Source organism: Penicillium citrinum (assembly GCF_028827155.1).
Source record: "Penicillium citrinum strain IBT 23319 chromosome Unknown utg000010l:1.0-1229701.0:1.0-1230130.0, whole genome shotgun sequence".
Classification (NCBI taxonomy): Eukaryota; Fungi; Ascomycota; class Eurotiomycetes; order Eurotiales; family Aspergillaceae; genus Penicillium; species Penicillium citrinum.
In genome coordinates this window covers 1,004,670-1,021,741 of record NW_026622695.1, presented here as the reverse complement: position 1 = coordinate 1,021,741, position 17,072 = coordinate 1,004,670, and the positions used below count along the sequence as shown (strand labels likewise).

At 46.8% G+C, this 17,072-nt stretch overlaps 8 protein-coding genes across 8 annotated transcripts; 3 read left to right on the top strand and 5 right to left on the bottom strand.

Moving 5' to 3' along the window:
• Nucleotides 1-642: 642 nt before the first annotated feature.
• N7469_011450 (putative NF-X1 finger transcription factor) lies at nucleotides 643-4,173 on the top strand (the record flags this gene model as incomplete). The annotated part of the gene is made up of 1 exon (XM_056650355.1): nucleotides 643-4,173. The coding sequence occupies one exon, from the start codon at nucleotides 643-645 to the stop codon at nucleotides 4,171-4,173; it is 3,531 nt and encodes a 1,176-aa protein (XP_056495419.1).
• Nucleotides 4,174-4,814: 641 nt separating this feature from the next.
• On the bottom strand, nucleotides 4,815-5,198 carry N7469_011449 (uncharacterized protein; the record flags this gene model as incomplete). Its single annotated transcript, XM_056650354.1, is given in 2 exon segments — nucleotides 4,815-4,967; nucleotides 4,983-5,198. The coding sequence occupies 2 exon segments, from the start codon at nucleotides 5,196-5,198 to the stop codon at nucleotides 4,815-4,817; spliced, it is 369 nt and encodes a 122-aa protein (XP_056495418.1).
• Nucleotides 5,199-5,907: 709 nt separating this feature from the next.
• Nucleotides 5,908-7,012, top strand: N7469_011448 (ATP11 family protein; the record flags this gene model as incomplete). Its single annotated transcript, XM_056650353.1, has 2 exons — nucleotides 5,908-6,083; nucleotides 6,148-7,012. 2 exons carry the CDS (start codon nucleotides 5,908-5,910, stop codon nucleotides 7,010-7,012), a joined length of 1,041 nt encoding a protein of 346 aa, XP_056495417.1.
• Nucleotides 7,013-7,440: 428 nt separating this feature from the next.
• Nucleotides 7,441-9,356, bottom strand: N7469_011447 (serine hydrolase domain-containing protein; the record flags this gene model as incomplete). Its single annotated transcript, XM_056650352.1, has 4 exons — nucleotides 7,441-8,260; nucleotides 8,340-8,619; nucleotides 8,678-8,731; nucleotides 8,810-9,356. The coding sequence occupies 4 exons, from the start codon at nucleotides 9,354-9,356 to the stop codon at nucleotides 7,441-7,443; spliced, it is 1,701 nt and encodes a 566-aa protein (XP_056495416.1).
• A 577-nt stretch (nucleotides 9,357-9,933) lies between these two features.
• On the bottom strand, nucleotides 9,934-10,632 carry N7469_011446 (magnesium-dependent phosphatase-1; the record flags this gene model as incomplete). The annotated part of the gene is made up of 2 exons (XM_056650351.1): nucleotides 9,934-10,393; nucleotides 10,463-10,632. 2 exons carry the CDS (start codon nucleotides 10,630-10,632, stop codon nucleotides 9,934-9,936), a joined length of 630 nt encoding a protein of 209 aa, XP_056495415.1.
• Nucleotides 10,633-11,485: 853 nt separating this feature from the next.
• On the bottom strand, nucleotides 11,486-13,197 carry N7469_011445 (class I SAM-dependent methyltransferase; the record flags this gene model as incomplete). The annotated part of the gene is made up of 11 exons (XM_056650350.1): nucleotides 11,486-11,549; nucleotides 11,604-12,032; nucleotides 12,105-12,291; nucleotides 12,356-12,381; nucleotides 12,447-12,487; nucleotides 12,555-12,630; nucleotides 12,717-12,758; nucleotides 12,814-12,843; nucleotides 12,907-12,963; nucleotides 13,029-13,087; nucleotides 13,162-13,197. The coding sequence occupies 11 exons, from the start codon at nucleotides 13,195-13,197 to the stop codon at nucleotides 11,486-11,488; spliced, it is 1,047 nt and encodes a 348-aa protein (XP_056495414.1).
• A 1,161-nt stretch (nucleotides 13,198-14,358) lies between these two features.
• On the bottom strand, nucleotides 14,359-15,475 carry N7469_011444 (alpha/beta hydrolase; the record flags this gene model as incomplete). Its single annotated transcript, XM_056650349.1, has 4 exons — nucleotides 14,359-14,518; nucleotides 14,569-14,694; nucleotides 14,761-15,273; nucleotides 15,336-15,475. The coding sequence occupies 4 exons, from the start codon at nucleotides 15,473-15,475 to the stop codon at nucleotides 14,359-14,361; spliced, it is 939 nt and encodes a 312-aa protein (XP_056495413.1).
• A 342-nt stretch (nucleotides 15,476-15,817) lies between these two features.
• Nucleotides 15,818-16,785, top strand: pre3 (proteasome core particle subunit beta 1; the record flags this gene model as incomplete). Its single annotated transcript, XM_056650348.1, has 5 exons — nucleotides 15,818-15,857; nucleotides 15,910-15,955; nucleotides 16,028-16,042; nucleotides 16,111-16,386; nucleotides 16,461-16,785. The coding sequence occupies 5 exons, from the start codon at nucleotides 15,818-15,820 to the stop codon at nucleotides 16,783-16,785; spliced, it is 702 nt and encodes a 233-aa protein (XP_056495412.1).
• Nucleotides 16,786-17,072: the final 287 nt, after the last annotated feature.

Sequence of the window (17,072 nt, the reverse complement as noted above, 5' to 3'; positions counted from 1 at the left end):
TTTTGTTTAGCATTATAATTAACTGCTGCTATATCAGCACCTGACTTGTAACTACCTAGATAGGTATCTATATTGTTACTCACAACATGGGTAAATGTTGTCGAGTACCACATATGCACAAGTAGTATAGCTTCCTTTTTAGGTAACTAATTATATGATAATTTTACATCCAACACCAATACTTCACATTAAGATTTATTTCAGACAAATTATACGGGGATAGGCATAACTGTAATATGCAATTGGGCCCTCTAAACTCTGCCGGTGGATAAACAAACGCTGCAATCCTCCTTGATAGGATGCAATGTCAATGAATGATGGCGTCTCCACGATGAGTCACCCACGACTGCCGTTGAGTCACGAGAGTGGCGGTCCTGACCGCCTTAAACTCCGCTTTTGATACTGCCAGCGACCTTTTAATCGGGTCGTTTCGAGATGTTTCGTTATTAAACTATTTCGCCAACTGGGCTTCGGTCTATATTTGAAGATTGATTTGTATCTGCACTGCTTTGATTACCAACTGTCTAGTACAAAGATCGGCGCCGAGATTCGACCCAACTGAAAACGCACCTTACAAGTTACACCCTTTTATATTATCGATCGTTAACCACATTCGCTTCAAATCTCCAATCTACATATTGCATGAGCAGTAGCGCTGTTTTGAGCCAGCCTCCGCTGGAGCCCCAGATTATGGCCAGTACGGCTGAAGCTCCTGCTGCCACGCCCCCTCCGTCAGCTTCATCAGCTGGTCGCACCAGGCATCGACGCCGTGGGAGAGGCCCCGCCAATCGTGATGGCCACTCCAATCCGACGGCTCAATCGACAAATGAACAGCCTCAGGATCCCGTGAGACAACAACAGGGAGAATCTAGTCAAATTCACGCAACCGAACAATCAAACGGTTCGACTCGTTCACGAGGGGGGAATAAAGAAGGCAAGAGTTCCGGAGGTCGAAGAGGACGTGGTAATGGCCCACGACGGAATGAGCAAACACAAAATGGCGGACAATCGGACCAAACAACGCAACGACAATCTCGAGGAATGCGTACAAGAGGTTTTGGTGCTCGTTTGACTAAATCAGACAACCAACCAGGTGGAAAAGGGACCAATGGTCCCACCGATCTAGAAGCCAACCTTCGTGCCGATGCGCCAGATTTTGTACCTGGGATGCCTGCATCTGTCTCGCAGGCTTCCACAGCTCCGGGGTCTTCCAGCAGGTCAAAGGGCAAATCAAAGCCGAAACCACCCCAAAAACCCCCGAAGGTCACAACAAAGTCCGCTGCCGACGACATCGCCACCCGTATCCACGAAGATATAGCGCACAACCTGTACGAATGCCCTATATGTACGAGTGAGCTTGGAAAACGATCTAAGATTTGGTCTTGTGAATTATGTTGGACTGTGTTTCATCTGAGTTGTGTCAAGAAATGGTCAACAAATGAAGGGTCTGCCGCCGCTCGACAGCCACAGGATGCAGAGGGTTCTCTTGCGCCTAAGGCTTGGCGCTGTCCTGGCTGTAATTTGTCACACGAACATTTCCCTTCTACGTATACTTGTTGGTGCGAGAAAGAGTCTGATCCTCGGCCCTTGCCCGGTCTACCTCCACACTCCTGTGGCCAAACGTGCTCGCGAGCCCGCAGAGGATGTCCCCACCCATGCGACAAGACTTGCCATGCAGGCCCTTGCGCACCATGTACAGCAATGGGCCCGACCCAGGATTGTTTCTGTGGCCGTCACTCCTCCACGAAGCGCTGCCAGGATACCGATTATGAAAACGGTTGGAGCTGTGGAGAAATATGCGGTGACCTTTTACCATGTGGAGAACACACCTGCCCTCTCCCTTGTCATGAAGGTCTTTGTGGCGCTTGTGAGGTCAAGATTGATGCACGTTGTTACTGTGGCAAAGTCCATACAGAAATGTTGTGCAGCTCTAGGGATGAGGAACTCGACAGTGAAAAGGTCCAAGATGGATTGAAAGAAGAGTGGACGGGCTGTTTCAGTTGTCCCGAAGATTGCAACCGTCCCTTCGACTGTGGAGTGCATTTCTGTCAGAAGAGCTGCCATCCCCAAGATTCATCACCCGCACATTGTCCTCGTTCTCCCGATACAGTTTCCCGCTGCCCTTGTGGCAAAACATCTTTGACCGAAGTCCCTGGGTATACGCCGCGAACTTCATGCGAGGATCCTATACCCAATTGCTTGGAGCCTTGCGGTAAAATGCTTCGATGTGGCCACTCTTGCGATCAGATATGCCATACCGGACCTTGTGGTATGTGTCTTCGACACGTCCCCATTTCATGCCAATGTGGCCGCAACACTTCTATGAGTGTCTGTCATCAAGGAAGTCTAAATCCTCCTCAGTGCTTCCGACAGTGCAAGGCAACTCTGCATTGCGGACGCCATACATGCACTGAGCGATGCTGCCCTGGAGAGCAGATGGCGATTGAGCGTCAAGCTGCGCGCCGGAAACTCAAGCCTCATCTTCGCCCTGCTGAGGAGGAAATTGAAGCTGAACACATCTGCACGCGTGTATGTGGTCGAACGCTGAAATGCGGACGACACACTTGCCCTGAGCTCTGCCATAAGGGCCCCTGCAACACATGCCGAGAGGCAATCTTTGATGAAATATCGTGCAACTGTGGAAGGTCGATTCTGTATCCTCCTCTACCATGTGGCACGCAACCTCCGCCATGTTCTCGTCCCTGTGAACGACCGAAGACTTGTGGTCATCCTCAAACGGCGCACAATTGCCACACCGATGCTGAATCTTGTCCCAAATGTCCATTCCTTACAGACAAGGAGTGTCTTTGTGGGAAACGGGTAATGAAAAATGTACCTTGTTGGCTCGCAGACGCTCGTTGTGGTCAGGTATGCGGTGCACCGCTCAAGTGCGGGTCTCATTTCTGTAAGAAAGACTGCCATCGGCCAGGGCAATGCGAGGATGCAGATAAGCCTTGTTCGCAAGCCTGTGGGAAGAGCAAGAGTCTTTGCCATCACCCTTGCTCTGAACAATGTCATGCTCCTTACCCCTGTCCGGAGAAGACGCCATGCTCGTCCAAGATCACTGTAACATGTGGCTGTGGACGAATGCGTCAAGAAAGACGTTGCAATGCAGCAAAGGCAGTAATATCTAAGGGACAGGTTCAACAACCGGAACGTTTGCCCTCGGTCACCCCATTGACCTGTGATGAAGAGTGTTCACGCCTGGAGCGAAATCGATCCTTGGCCTCCGCACTTGGTGTAGACATTAACCAGCAAACTACCGTGCAGGCCTTTTCTTCCAGTAACCTTCCCTACTCCACCGAAACCTTAGACCAATACATTAAATTGGCGTCAACTGTTTCTCTATCGACCCTCCAAACATATGAGTCGACAATGCATTCCTTGGCAACCGATACATCAAATCGATCTATCCGCTTTCAACCAGCCAAATCCACTCTCCGAGCATTCACACATTCACTTGCCACAGATTGGGGTTTCGTCACTGAAAGTCATGACCCAGAACCTCATCGCCACGTCTTCGTCCTAAAACCTCTCACCTGGACACCGCCAATTTTCGGCACCGGAAGTGAAACCACCATCGGAATTGGCGGCATGAGTGTGCGCGAATGCGTCAAACTTCGTGAAAGAGAAAGAGCAAAGGAACGCGAGGCTCAACGCGTCGCTGCTCTCGAAGCTAAGGCCGCTCGCGATGCGGCCAAAACACAGACCACCGGAAGTAGCTCAGATGGTTGGGCTCAGGTTGCGTCTCGAGCCAAGAAGCCTGGTGCAGATGGCAGTAATGCTAGTACTAGGAGTACTACGCCATTACAGAGCTCATATTCGAGTCCATTTTCGGGCCGTTCCATGTTTTCTGCTCTTGCTGGTGATGGTGACTCTAGTGGTCCCGGAGCTAAGAAAGAGAAGCTTGTCCTTCGGTCTGGCATTGGTGTGGGTAAATCATTACGCTCACAGCCTGCTGCGGAAGTGGTTGATAGTTGGGAAGAAGCAGAGGAGAAGGAAGAGGAAGTTGAGCGAAAGCAAGAACCTGTTGGAAACTTGGAGGAGGAGCAGCAGCAGCAGCAGGAAGATGGGAATCAGGAGACACCGGTTCCTGATAACGAGACCGCTGAGCCGGAGGAATTGAGCAGAGATCAGGAAACGATCATGTCGGAAATCGGAAAGACAGAGTAGACTTGCTTTTCGTACTCTTACGACTCACGATGGAAAGGAAAAAAGAAAAAAGTGTTGTTGTTTTTGAACTGCGTGCATATGATACCCGGGTAGCAATCTGAGGACCTCGGGGACTACGTGGTATCCATCATTAATTGGAGTTTGAATTTTTTATACTTTCCAAAGTTATGAAATATCAGCTAGAATAAGCTTACAGAAAAGTAAGAAAAAAAAAATAAAGAATAACGCCATGGAGCAATATCCGGTTTATCTGTTGCTAGTAGTCATGGTTTAGCTGGTACTATTGACATAGAGCTAATATGTGCTGGAGCATCACAGAGAATAACTGACCATTGGCGTTCAATTGACCCAGCGCCAATCTCAACTGTGATATATATAATGTATAAGACTAGGTAGTCTTATGCATACTAGTAGCATTCTTCATTCTGGAGTTCCCCTTAGTTACCAGTAATAGTATTATTAGGTAGTTTCATTTCATTCAAAGCATCTCAATTATCCATTTGTCCCAGGTCAGGCTAATAATCATCTGGAAAAAGACCTTTTTTATCACCTAGATCTAAAATAAAAAAAAATAAAGCACGTACAGAAGTATCCAAGCTAAATACTGAACTCGCTTATATCAAATCCTTGGTTGTAAAGTATCAAGACCCCGGTACTGGTGCAGGTGCAGTCTTAACGAACATCAAACATCCTTCTTCAGAAGCCTTATAGGGACCATGCTTCATATCTGGTAAGCGATAGGCATAGGCACCAACCCCCCAAGATTGTTCAAGTGAAAGGTCCTCTAATCTCCCCTGGAGAAAACATACTTCTTCGATAAAAGTATGTGTAATTGGATTGTTGGGTGTAGTAGTATTCGGTTCCCACCATTGTAAAACAGCTTTATTCTCTCCTTCCCCGTTCAAACATAATTCCCAAATGCCTTTTGCAACTGAATACCAGGGCTTTACATCTTCTGAATTTGCAGGTGTACCTGGAGCGGGAAGTGGTGGTGGCGTGGTGAATTCTTTCTGGTGAAAGGTCATTTTCGAAAACTTGAATGATGTAGGGATAGAGTATGGTAGATTTTCGATGAGCTGTTTGTTTCTCGTTGAAAGAAAAGAAGAAGGAAAGGATAATAGTATTAAAAAGGGAATGGAATCATCCGATTTTGTATAAAGCAAAAAGCTAAGCTTTGTTGCTTACGAACGAAGTATCGGGAAATAGACAAGGTTTAAACCGATTGTTTTCCCGAAAACAAATCAGAGTTGAGTATCGGGCCGATCTATCGGGAAACTCCCCTGGAATATGCCGATTGACAGATGAGACTCTTCACTATCTTCATCACTGACAGTACTGGGATATGAATAGAACACTATAATGGGTCTATTCTCAGTACTAATCGACAGAAATTAAGTCAAACACTGTTTGTTTCCAAAGCTCTCATACATACACATCAATCCTTCTCAATGTCAAATCCAGTCAACCCCATAGTCCACCACGCTCATGGGTTACCCTCTAAATGGTAAGTTCTACGAGTTTACAGAGTTGATTATATATTTAATATAGTCTGGATATCACTTTTTTGAACACTGAAAATAATCATTTCAGTCTGGAAGCATTTTTGCTTGAACTATGCTACTGTAAATCTGATTATGTCATCACCTTACGTAATAACCCGCGATCTTCTTATCGGACAAGTTCGAGCCAGTTCGAGTTGGAATCCCGCGAAAATACCAGTCTTTGCAAAACAACATGGCCTCTTTCCGGTTGCAAGGGTTTCAGTCCGTCCTTCGGGGTAACGCGCGGCTTCTGCGCGTTCCCCAACGTCGCTGGGCTCAGGTTCATGATGTGCGCTTCCTGGCCTCCCATCACGATCCCAAGTATGTACAGGACAAATACCGCGCGAAGTTGGACCAGAAGGCTAAAGAGTGAGTTTCTTTACCCCTCCATTTAATAGAAACCCAGGGTGTTCAATTACTAACCTACCTACAGGGAAGGTCACGATTCAGTTGAGTCACTGAAGGAAGCCTATAGCGACAAGATTACAGACCTCCGTCGTCAAGCATCCACCGTCGCCACCCCGGAGCCCAGCTCTCCTCGATCCAGTTCTGCAGTCCCTGGAACACCTCCTCCTTTCCAAGCTCCTCCTCCCCCTGGTCAATCCGAGACCGAAAAGGCCGCCCGTCGAGTTACCGGCAGCGGAAGCGGAAACCCCATCAAGCCACTCAGCTCATACCTAGACATTGAAAAGTTCCGTGATCTTCCTCCAAAGGAGATCGAGGCCCTTTGGCGCCTCCGTCATGCGGAAAGTTCTACCTCTATCTGCGCCGTTATCCCACTTGAAACATACCAGCGCATTGCTGCCGCCGCTCGCCACAACCCTCAATTCGTTCTTCCAGTCCCGGTCCAACAACCCGTTGAAGATGCCCCGGCCGACAGCCAGGAGACTCAGAACGCTGCCGAAATCCACTTCTTGCAATGGGGATTCCATCCACCTGCTGACGACTTCGTTGCGCCCTCTGGTGAAACGGCCAACACACACACTTCTACTGTGATTTTTACCAACCTGGGTGCCTTCAAAATGCACGGTACCTATGCTCAGCCGCATACAACTGTTACACACTACCTGGATCTGGCCGATGAGAAGGGTTTGGTTCTTATGCACGGCCAGGTTAACCCGGACCGTGGAGTTTCTACCGCGGACGCTACCTGGTTGGTTAGCTGCGTTCAACGCTTCTATGACTTTGGTGGTCAGGCCAGTGGACGTAAGGGCGAGTTGGTTCGCATGTTCACCAAGGGTGATACTGAAAACTTCAAGGTCGAGGAATTGCTGGAGGAGAGTGAGAAGATTCACTAATTGCGGATATACCATTGACGATTGTACAACATTTTTTGGCCCTTTGCTCTGGGATGGGCCACACATCAGATAGATACGGGCTTTAAATAGTCCAATCATATACCTGTATATTAAATATCTCACTAAGCCGTAATAAAATTACTGGACTAGGCCTGCTTTCTATTCAATGTACCAGACGCTCATCTATTGAATGAGGTGTCGAATCGCGTCCTGTCTCAGACGGTTACTTTCAACCTTGAAAATTGCACTACTATGAAGTATTCGATAGTGATATGCATGTGTTTGCTTCATATTTGCTGTGAGTGAGGTCGAGTCCTTCTAGTACTCCTATTATTACACCACTACTAGTGGTATAATACAGAAGTCCAAAAAACGGAGGCATATCATAAACCCTAATTGTCCTACCAATGCATTCAACGCTGGAAAATCTATTGAGCACGCTTCATAACAATTTCCAACAAAGGATATTCAACACTATTAACCTTTCCATTCTCCAGATTCAACACAAACAAATCCTGCCCGCCCTGTGAATCAACATCCATCCAAGTAAACGACTTATCAAACAATCCTCCATGGCCACCTTCAACATCAGCCCGAGATTCAATCGGCAACATCGGCGACACAGACCGATGCGCAATACGAATAGAACCTTCACTCTGATAAAGCGACGAAAGAGACTTGGAAATCGAATTCAAGCCCGTCGGGAAGAGTCGATAATGTGTCCCATTTCGATTGTTCTTCCCATTTAACCATAATGATTTCAGTCCAAGGCCGGGGTGTCCACGATCAACAGTCAACGTAATATTACTACCGGAACCACTCTCATCGACGAATGTCCCTGCAAGATTTCGATACGCGTTCTCTGCCGCTGCATGCTCAGCCGCGGGAATGAATGTTTCTCCGACAATATCACGGAGGGGCCATCTAGCTGGTGTTGCTGTTGCACCGCCCACTAGGATACTGAATCCGATGCCCTGGTCCGGGGAGAGGGCGAAAATAGCGGTATAATCCAGGTTACCTCCGGCCTTAGTGTAAACATCGGAAATTCGAGTCCGGTTTGAACCTGGTGTGACGGGGATCTCTAGACGGGAGATTTCCCACGGTGCACCGACAAGTTCGACCAAACTTCCTGTTCCACTGCGAGGCTTCATCCATTGAGAGGTCGTTGGACCTGACAGAAGTTCTGAGTTCAAGATTGAGAGACCTGCCTTGCGAAGATCTGCGGTGCTTGAGTAGATACTGCCGGTTCTGAAAATAGTATTACAATTAGCTGCTCTTGGCCGCTGACTTTTTCTGGTATTTGGATGAGTTCATTCTTTCAACTTACGAGGCAACGATGTCAAGGTCCAGGCCCCAGGATGTCATAGATCCTGATTCTAAACGAGAGCGATCCATGGCATTGATATCGGAGCCCTTTGGTACCGTTGTCGATGTACTGTTCATTCCAAGTGGCTGCCAGAGAATATCTTTGAATGCATCTGCAACACTCTTTCCTGCTATTTTGGCAAGAACTTGACCTAATATCGCATATCCACCATCTGAGTAGATGGCGCTGTGGTATGGAGCGATGACAGGTAAGCGTTTCTCACGGAAGAAAGTGAGTAGATCTGAAATTGTATGATTAGCTTCACCTTCGGGGCACTTTTGACGGTCAATCAGATTAACCTTCCACTTTATATTCAGTTGGGTTCTTTTCATCAAGATAATCCAGGAAGAAGTCTATCCGAAAGTCAGCACGAGATACACAACTTGAATCAACGTCCAATGGTGTTCGAAATCAAGTTGCTTGGGACTTACCAGCGATACCACCAGTACCAGCTTGCTGCTCAGCCAAAGCCCCAACTGTAATATCTTCCCAATCAAGCCCATCAAGTGGACTTCTTGTTGAAGAATTACTAGTACTTTTTAGGTCAGGGAGATACTTTGTCACAGGGTCACTGAAAACACCCATGCCAGCCTTCGCAATAATCGCATACACCGTGAACATTTTCGTCACGCTTCCAATACGTGAAATAGTATCATCATTCAGTTCGCCAGTCGTCAGAGACTTTTCCATAGACTTTCCAACATGCGAGTACTTAAAAATGGAATCATTTGTTGCGGCAGAGTATACGTCAATTGTGAAAGCGAGGTCGGTACGATTCAGCTTGCCGGACTCAAACAACTGATCAATAAGACCGGGGAAAGTTTTCTTCGCATTTCCTATGGCTTTGGAGTTTGACGGGTCAAAGTTGGAGATAAATGATGGTCCAATAAGAGGGACTTCGTTTGTTGCGATGATGCGGGCTATCGCGGGGATTGCTAGTCCCAGAAGGGATCCAAGCAAGACCTTTTCTAGGTGCATATTGTGTTTAATTGTTATTGTCACTCAGATGAGGATGAGTGAACTGAATATACTCCTATCTAGTCGGGCTTTAGCTGCCTCTTATATATCTTCTCAGCGCATTGATATTTCGATCCCGATCTTACTGTTGACATCTCTGAGAACCTGGCGGTGCTCTTGGCATACGTCGATAGCCATCTGTATAATATGCTATAATAAGCACAATAAGAAGACCTGGACCTGTAAACGTGCAGTATGATGCACGATATACCCCATATTAGCGTCTGTGGCGGAGAAACTCAACTCTTCGCCCCCAAATACAAGCGCGACAAACCACCCAAAAAGGAATGCGGAGATTCTCACAGTGCTGGCCCTTCCATGCATTATTTCAAACCCTAATTCGATTCTGTGTATATACGACTTAATAATAGTCCCATAGAGTAAACCCACACCGCTTCATTTCCCAGACACTCGCTGTGGTTGGGTATCCATTGCAATCGAATTGCCGACTTATGGATTTTTGGTGTTTTTGGCTGTTTGGAAAACAGTAAGGATAACATATATCTACAATGAAACCATTTCTGGAAACCATTACGTATTAAGAGGCATCCTCCTCGACGACTGTCTGCTCGATTCCATTTCGCTTTCGCCAGGTCCACACGCCTTGATCCACGTCGGCGCGCGTTATGCCATTGCGCACAAGACAGAATGCGACACCCAATTCCGTCGTGACGTTGCGGTTCCGCATCTCGTCATCAAATAACAGCATATCCTTGTAAGCGGTGCCACTCGCTTGGTGGATGCAAGATAAATGCTCTATATTATTACAGGGAAAGATCTGAATGAAATCAAAGCAATCTAGGACGCGGATTGATCTAATTTTTTTCTTAACCGCGGTGTTATTTGAAAAGGTCGGGGTGATGTGTAAGGCCTTGAGCATATCCCGGGCGAGATTCGGTGTGTGCGTGCTTGAAACAAGAGCAATGGGAATAGAGCGGTTGACACAGGCGTTGATAATCGAGGAGACATCGGGATATAAGGCATAGGACTCGCCCCGCCTAAGAAGCAGATGTTGGCGCGAGAGTCCGCGGGATGGGGGCTTTCTATGTAGATCGGGGGCAACTTACCGATCAACCACACGCGTGTTGTAGTCGCGAGCCTGAATAGGCTTGCTGATATTTGTATCCACCCAAAAAGGCCACAGCGTATAGTCCAGATCGAACACTATTAGCTTAGGAAGCGGCAGTCCGTCAGCGAAGGTTGCGGGGGCTACCGGACCATCCTCGAGAGGGGGCATAATGACAGCTCTAGAGACGTGAAAGGGTTGTTTCTTGAAGATGGACAGTCAATGGGCTACACACTCCTATATTTGCATCACTCACACTATGCAAACAGGGAACGAAATTTTCAAGTTCGGCATTAGCCAAATTAGATTTAGCGTGACATACAAGTAAGGTACTATTTGTTTCCCGGTATGCAGAAAGTAATGACAGCTCTGAGATGAAGTCAGAGATCTACATATAAATTTACCGGATGATCCTAGCAAGATCTTGGCTTTGCCTTTCCTATTTAGGTCTTACTGAGCGCCCATTTTTGCTCTTCGGGCCTTGCTTATATGAGAGCCAGTACATAGTGGTTCGTGTCAGAAAGGTCTTGTATGACTACGGCAGAGCAGCGCGTTCTCGTCTTTCTATCCTAATAATTTCCACTCCCAACTATATCAAGCATGTAATTATGCCCATAATTACAAGGTAGATACTTGTGGACTTAAGTGTATCCTTGGATACCCATCATATAGGTATCCAGGTGGATACTTATATGATACCTCTATGTCCCGAGGTAGAGGTATCAAGTAGGTCCCAGACATATACAATTGACTCAATGAGACATTATCCATTGGGATGAATATATCAAATTCTTGACGAGATTAAATGCTTCTATTAAAGCAGTGCCTTAAGTAGCATCGTACGCCTTTAAAAATTGACAATTTTCGAATACTTGAGTAAAAATGATCATACCAGGGATATGAGTGTTGAAAAGGTACGAGGAATTGAGAAAATGGTATCGGCCTAAGTGAATCACAGAAAAAGGATGTGGATTGGAAAGCGACTGTCTTGTTTACCAAAAGGAACCCTGGGGATATTCCGAACTCAGTGGATTTCCTTCTTGATCTTCAATTCCTCCTCGGTGGGTTTTCTTGCCCAAACGCGGTTACTAAGTAAAGTCAGCAACAAATACTTCAGTAATCCAATGCTGAATGAAACATACATCCAATTGTACCCGTGAAGACGCGAATTCTTCATCTCAAGGCGCACAGCAGCCAGGAATACATGCACTTCCTCCTTCGTCCAAGGCTCAGGCTCCCCGAAGTGAGTTAGGAGCCACATTGCCCATCCCTCTAGAGCGGCCTTCCAGTGAGCGTACTCGAGTTGACCGACCTCTTTCAGTTGCTTATCCTTAGGCCAAGGTCCCAAGGGAACCCTACTCTTCTTTTGGTGCACGTCCACAAATCCAGCCTTTTCAATCGAGCCGCGCATGGTTTCATGAATATTCAGTGATCTGCCGGCCCGCTCGGCGCATCTGATAAATATATCACCCCATTGTGATAGCTTGTGTTCATCTTTTAGACTACCATCGTCACTCCGGACTCGAACATCAAATTCCATCTGCTCAATCCAGCCACCGGGTTTCAGGGCCCTGTTTTTAACAAATTAAGTTGTAAATCGTGTCTAGTTAACTGGGCAAAAGAAATAGGAACACGAAACTCACTTGTAGGCCTGTTTGTATACCTGATCCCATTCCTTAGAATCAAAAGCGCCATACATCAGGCGTATATGGACCAGGTCGAATGGATCTCTCCATGTCCACTCACGCAGCACATCATCGACTTCGAAGATACAATTTGGAGGCATCCATGTAACAGGTGGTGGAAAGAGATCCACGCCGCGAACAGTAGCTGATGATCTGTCAGTACAAGAAAAGATTGACTAATTGAATCTAGGGGGGGGGGGGTCAAATACCCGATGGAAACATATCGGCAGCGTCACTGAGGAGTTATTAGTAGTGAACCTCCTAAAACATGTGCTAATAACCAGCAGTTATTCCACTTACATTGCCCAGCTCCCTTGGCCAGTTCCAATATCCAAAATATGCTATTTTCGTGACATTAGTTGCATCCGGCGAAAATCAGGGTAGTCATGGTATTTGATGAGTATTTACCTTGGGTGAATCACCGATAGGTGCGCGAAAAAGAGGATTCTCCTGGTAATGATCTAATACGAGAAACACCATATGACTACCAGAATGATCTTTAGCATTCTTTCGAATCACAAACCTTCGATTTGGGTACTATGAAGGAACTTGGAGGGGGTTGTAATTTACCCAAGTTCAAATGCTTCGAACTGCTGTTCGTCCGAAGGCCCCCTGGAACATGTTAGCTAACCTTCCCGAAGAGATTATTAGCTAGATGGCAACCTACCAATACTCCTCATCCTTTGTTGCCTGATATCTACTCATATAAATTCACCATTAGTAGACGAAGACGACCGTATCGAATGAAAATATAACAGACCTTCGCCCATTCTCAAAACGTCCCTTCGCGATCGAGGACGCCAGAGAAGTGGTCTCGCTGAAAATGACATCAACTTAGAATCGTATAATAATAACATCTTTGTTACAGGAAGTGGTACCCACGACTGAAAGTCCTCTGGGTCGATGTTCGCGCCAACTTCTAACGAGTAGCAGTTGGGGTCCTGGCCGAGAAGTGAGAAAGGAGATAAAACCAACGCAAAGGAGACCATCGGGTTCAGTAGGGGGGGCTATTTACCACGGCGATATCTATTTCTTCGTATCTAGCCGCCATATCGTTCGTGATTTTTTCTGTTGTCGTCAAGAAAAGAAACAAAAATGACAGCGAATGCACGGAAGCTATCTCCGCCGGTGCTCCTGAAGAGATGCAAGAAAAGGAAAAGGCGGGGCACGCACAGCTGCGACTAAAGTGGATTATCGAGTTAGGTTTGATCGACATTGTGATTCATCACAAAAAGATGAATGGACTGTCGTGCAAAAGTACGAGGAGCTACAAATCTCATTGGATACACTACACACACGGTTCAATTACGATGCAGGAATTTACCGTTAGGGTTAGACTTGACATTGAGACCGCTGCGGTTTCGCAGTAAACAATGTCAATGTTCAATATATGCCAAGCCTCGTGATCGGCTGGGCAGATATGTATGTACAAGGATCTATTCATGTATAAAGGAAGTTGGAAGGCTAGATAGATAATATTTTCATATACTGATGAGATCAGCATACTATGCTGATACTATCTAGACCAAACCCTAAACCGTGTCGCACTTTTAACTGTTGCCGTATAGGATAACGTCACAACGCTGTGTTCTCCATGATAGCACACCAAAAAGAGCAATGCTCATTTCAGACCCGACACTGGTATCTTACATCAGTCGCTGGGCCTAATATCGCTCTACCGGTATAAGTACACCTATGATGAGAACCGTCTCATCATAGGTGTACTTCACGGTGGCATAATACAAGAGGTAGGCGATATCGTGGAATAGATTCAAGACTAATTGTTGGAAGAGGATATTATTCATACGGGATGACTTATATCTACAGTAAAGCAACCCGAAAAGAGGAATGGAATGTACTGGTTCAGCACCGACCAAAATCAATCAATCAAACACAGATAAAGACGAGGCAAAGAGGACATAACACAGCCAGCGCCGAGAGATTAAGCAACAAGAGAATAAGAAAAAAAAAATACAAACCACATGAAAGTGACGCCAGAAAATTCCGTACCAGCGGATAGTGCTGAAGCGAGCACCGGTTCATGTCACAATCTCATCGATAAGAAATGACATGTTCAAGGGTGAAAAATCGAAAGGCCGGCCGTGTCATAGAATTGCAAGGGCGGGTATCATTAAGGCGAGTAGTTCTGGTATATGCGATGAAAGACAGCGTAAGACTGGGCCCGATTGGGTTGATGATCAAAAAAGGAGGATCATTTTTCGTCGTTCATCACTTCTTCGGTGATAAAGGAGTGAATGTGGTCAAAGTAGCCTGGTTCGGCAACTGAGTCGTTATGGCCACCGTTTGGCAGTGTCCGCCAAATCTTGCGCTCAGAGGTGCAAACCGAGAAAAGCTGGGTCATATTGGTAGGACTAAGAGGCGTTAGCTGTGAAAGGAGATGCATTTCTCAAGCAGCACTTACGGGACAATCTCATCTTTCAATCCACTGAGGAACAGAATAGGCACGTTGGTTATTTTTGGTAAAATATCCTCACTGATCCAATATTGATGGCATAGACGAGCGAGGTAGCGTGCCGGTGGAAATACACTGGTGCAAATAATAGTCAGAAAGAGATCTCAGAATGGATAAAGTCGTATCTTGGTCCACACTCACCTAGGAATCAACTTGCGGATACTCAAGAATGTGTTTTCCAAAATAAGTCCGCTGATCTCATCTTCCTCCTGATTGGTAGCAACGAGGTTGATAGCCACAGCACCGCCTAAACTTTGACCATAGACAACGATCTTGGTGTCCCTCGTCTCGGGCCGCTGGCGCAAATAGTCCAATGCGGTTTGGGCGTCGATCTTAAGACCCGCTTCGTCAGGGGTTCCCGTCGATAAACCATAACCACGGTATTCGAGCATGAACACATTGCAATGTAGAGTGTCTTGCAGAGCCTTGGCAATCGGGACCCGGTGACCGATATTACCGGCGTTGCCATGGAACATGAGGACGGTTAGATTGCGCTGGCGACGACCCAGAGGAGGTCGAAGGAAAAGAGCGTGCAAGGATTGACCGTCGGGTGTAGGGATCTGAAGGTCTTCGAAATCTTTGATGCCAAACTGACGGGGACTGGGCACATTTGTTCGAGCATCGACGGGTATATTGCGGGGGTATATCAATTCGCTGTGACGAAGGGGTTAGACGGCCTCACTCGTTAAAAAGAACACGATTTAGACTAGACATACTTTTGTTTAAAGTATAGCAATCCGCTCGCGACAACTGCCAGGCCGGATGAAGCCAAGACCGGTAGACGGAGAAACTGCATGGTGTTGTTCGCCATGGAGCTGATGCTCCAGGCTGGGGGCGGCGGAGGGGATTCTGACATGGGGTAGTCGGCGATGGGGGAGTGGTGGTAGTTGTGATAATAATTGTAAATTCCGAAAATAACGACCCGCTTAAGAAAGATCGAGATTGAAAGCGAGCAGAGTCTGGGAAATCAACAACCAGCCACTCTCAGCAAGGAGAAGAAGTGAAGATGGTTGGAAGTGTTTGCGGGGACTGCCTCTTCACCGCCCGGACGCGTGGGAGCTTCTGCTGCCTTTCGAGCAGCCAACGACCTCATCTCCTTGCACTTTCATCTTCAATCCCTCATCTGTGACTCTTTCTCGCTTTTCTTATTCCTTGGGCCTCCTCTTATTATCTTACAGCTTTCAGATTCAGCTACAAAATGGTCGCACCTCACGGCGTCACGGGGATGCTGGGTGAAGGTGAGTCGAGCTATCGTCATCCGTCATCCGAAGCTAACCCGCCCTTCTGTAGATGGCATCCACGTCGATATGCAGCATTTGAAGAGTGGAGAGGTTAAGTATGTTGACCTGCCCAGTGTATTCACCCAATTTTTTTTTTTTTGTTGATACATGTGCTAACCTCTTTCCAGCCTCGGTACTTCAATGTGAGTTCTGAAGCTTGACCAGCTCGACCGGTGCATTCCCCCATCTAATCTGACCGACCCACCTACAGTATGGCCATCAACTTCAAAGATGGAGTGATTCTCGGTGCCGATAGCCGGACAACCACAGGAGCCTACATTGCCAACCGAGTCACCGACAAATTGACACAGGTGCACGATACCATCTGGTGCTGCCGTTCGGGGTCTGCTGCCGACACACAAGCGGTAGCTGATATTGTCTCCTACCATCTCAACATGTACGGTGTGACGAACAACGAGGCACCCAGCACACAGGTGGCGGCTTCGCTGTTCCAGGAGTTATGCTATGAGAACAAGGATGCTCTAAGGTAAGTTGTTGTTAGCCGCTGGGAATTGCCTCCCGTCTTGTTCGAGAGGTCTTTTTGCTGACTTGCTGCAACAGTGCTGGTATCATCATTGCAGGATATGATCCGCGACACGGTGGTCAGGTATACTCGATACCCTTGGGAGGATCGCTGCACAAGCAATCGTTTGCAATTGGCGGCTCTGGCTCGACGTACATCTATGGATATACGGATGCACACTGGCGAGAGCAGATGACCGAGGAAGAAGGCATTGACTTTGTGCGAAGTGCCTTGCAGGAAGCAATCAAATGGGATGGTAGCTCTGGTGGAGTGATCCGACTGGTGGTTCTCACTAAGAAGGGAGCAGTGCGACATCTCTATCTGCCAGACAATGGATACACTGGGCCCGGCGTGACCCATTAATGTAATATAGATATGCCTGCATCTTGATCTATCCTCGTCTTTATTATCTCTTTCTCTACATCCTTTTCAGTACTAATTCCTACCAAACACTAAGTACTTCCTACTTCATCACCAATACCCCCAAGGTAATCCTTCATCTCCACTTGTAGCCACGGGCTCACACCTCGAACTGTCATTGGATAACTCTAGAAAAGAGTCTATCGTAAAAAGAGTCTCCTACAAATTTACAGTTGACACGAACGGTAAAAAGAATATCTAACATTGAAGAGTATAATAACTAATACATC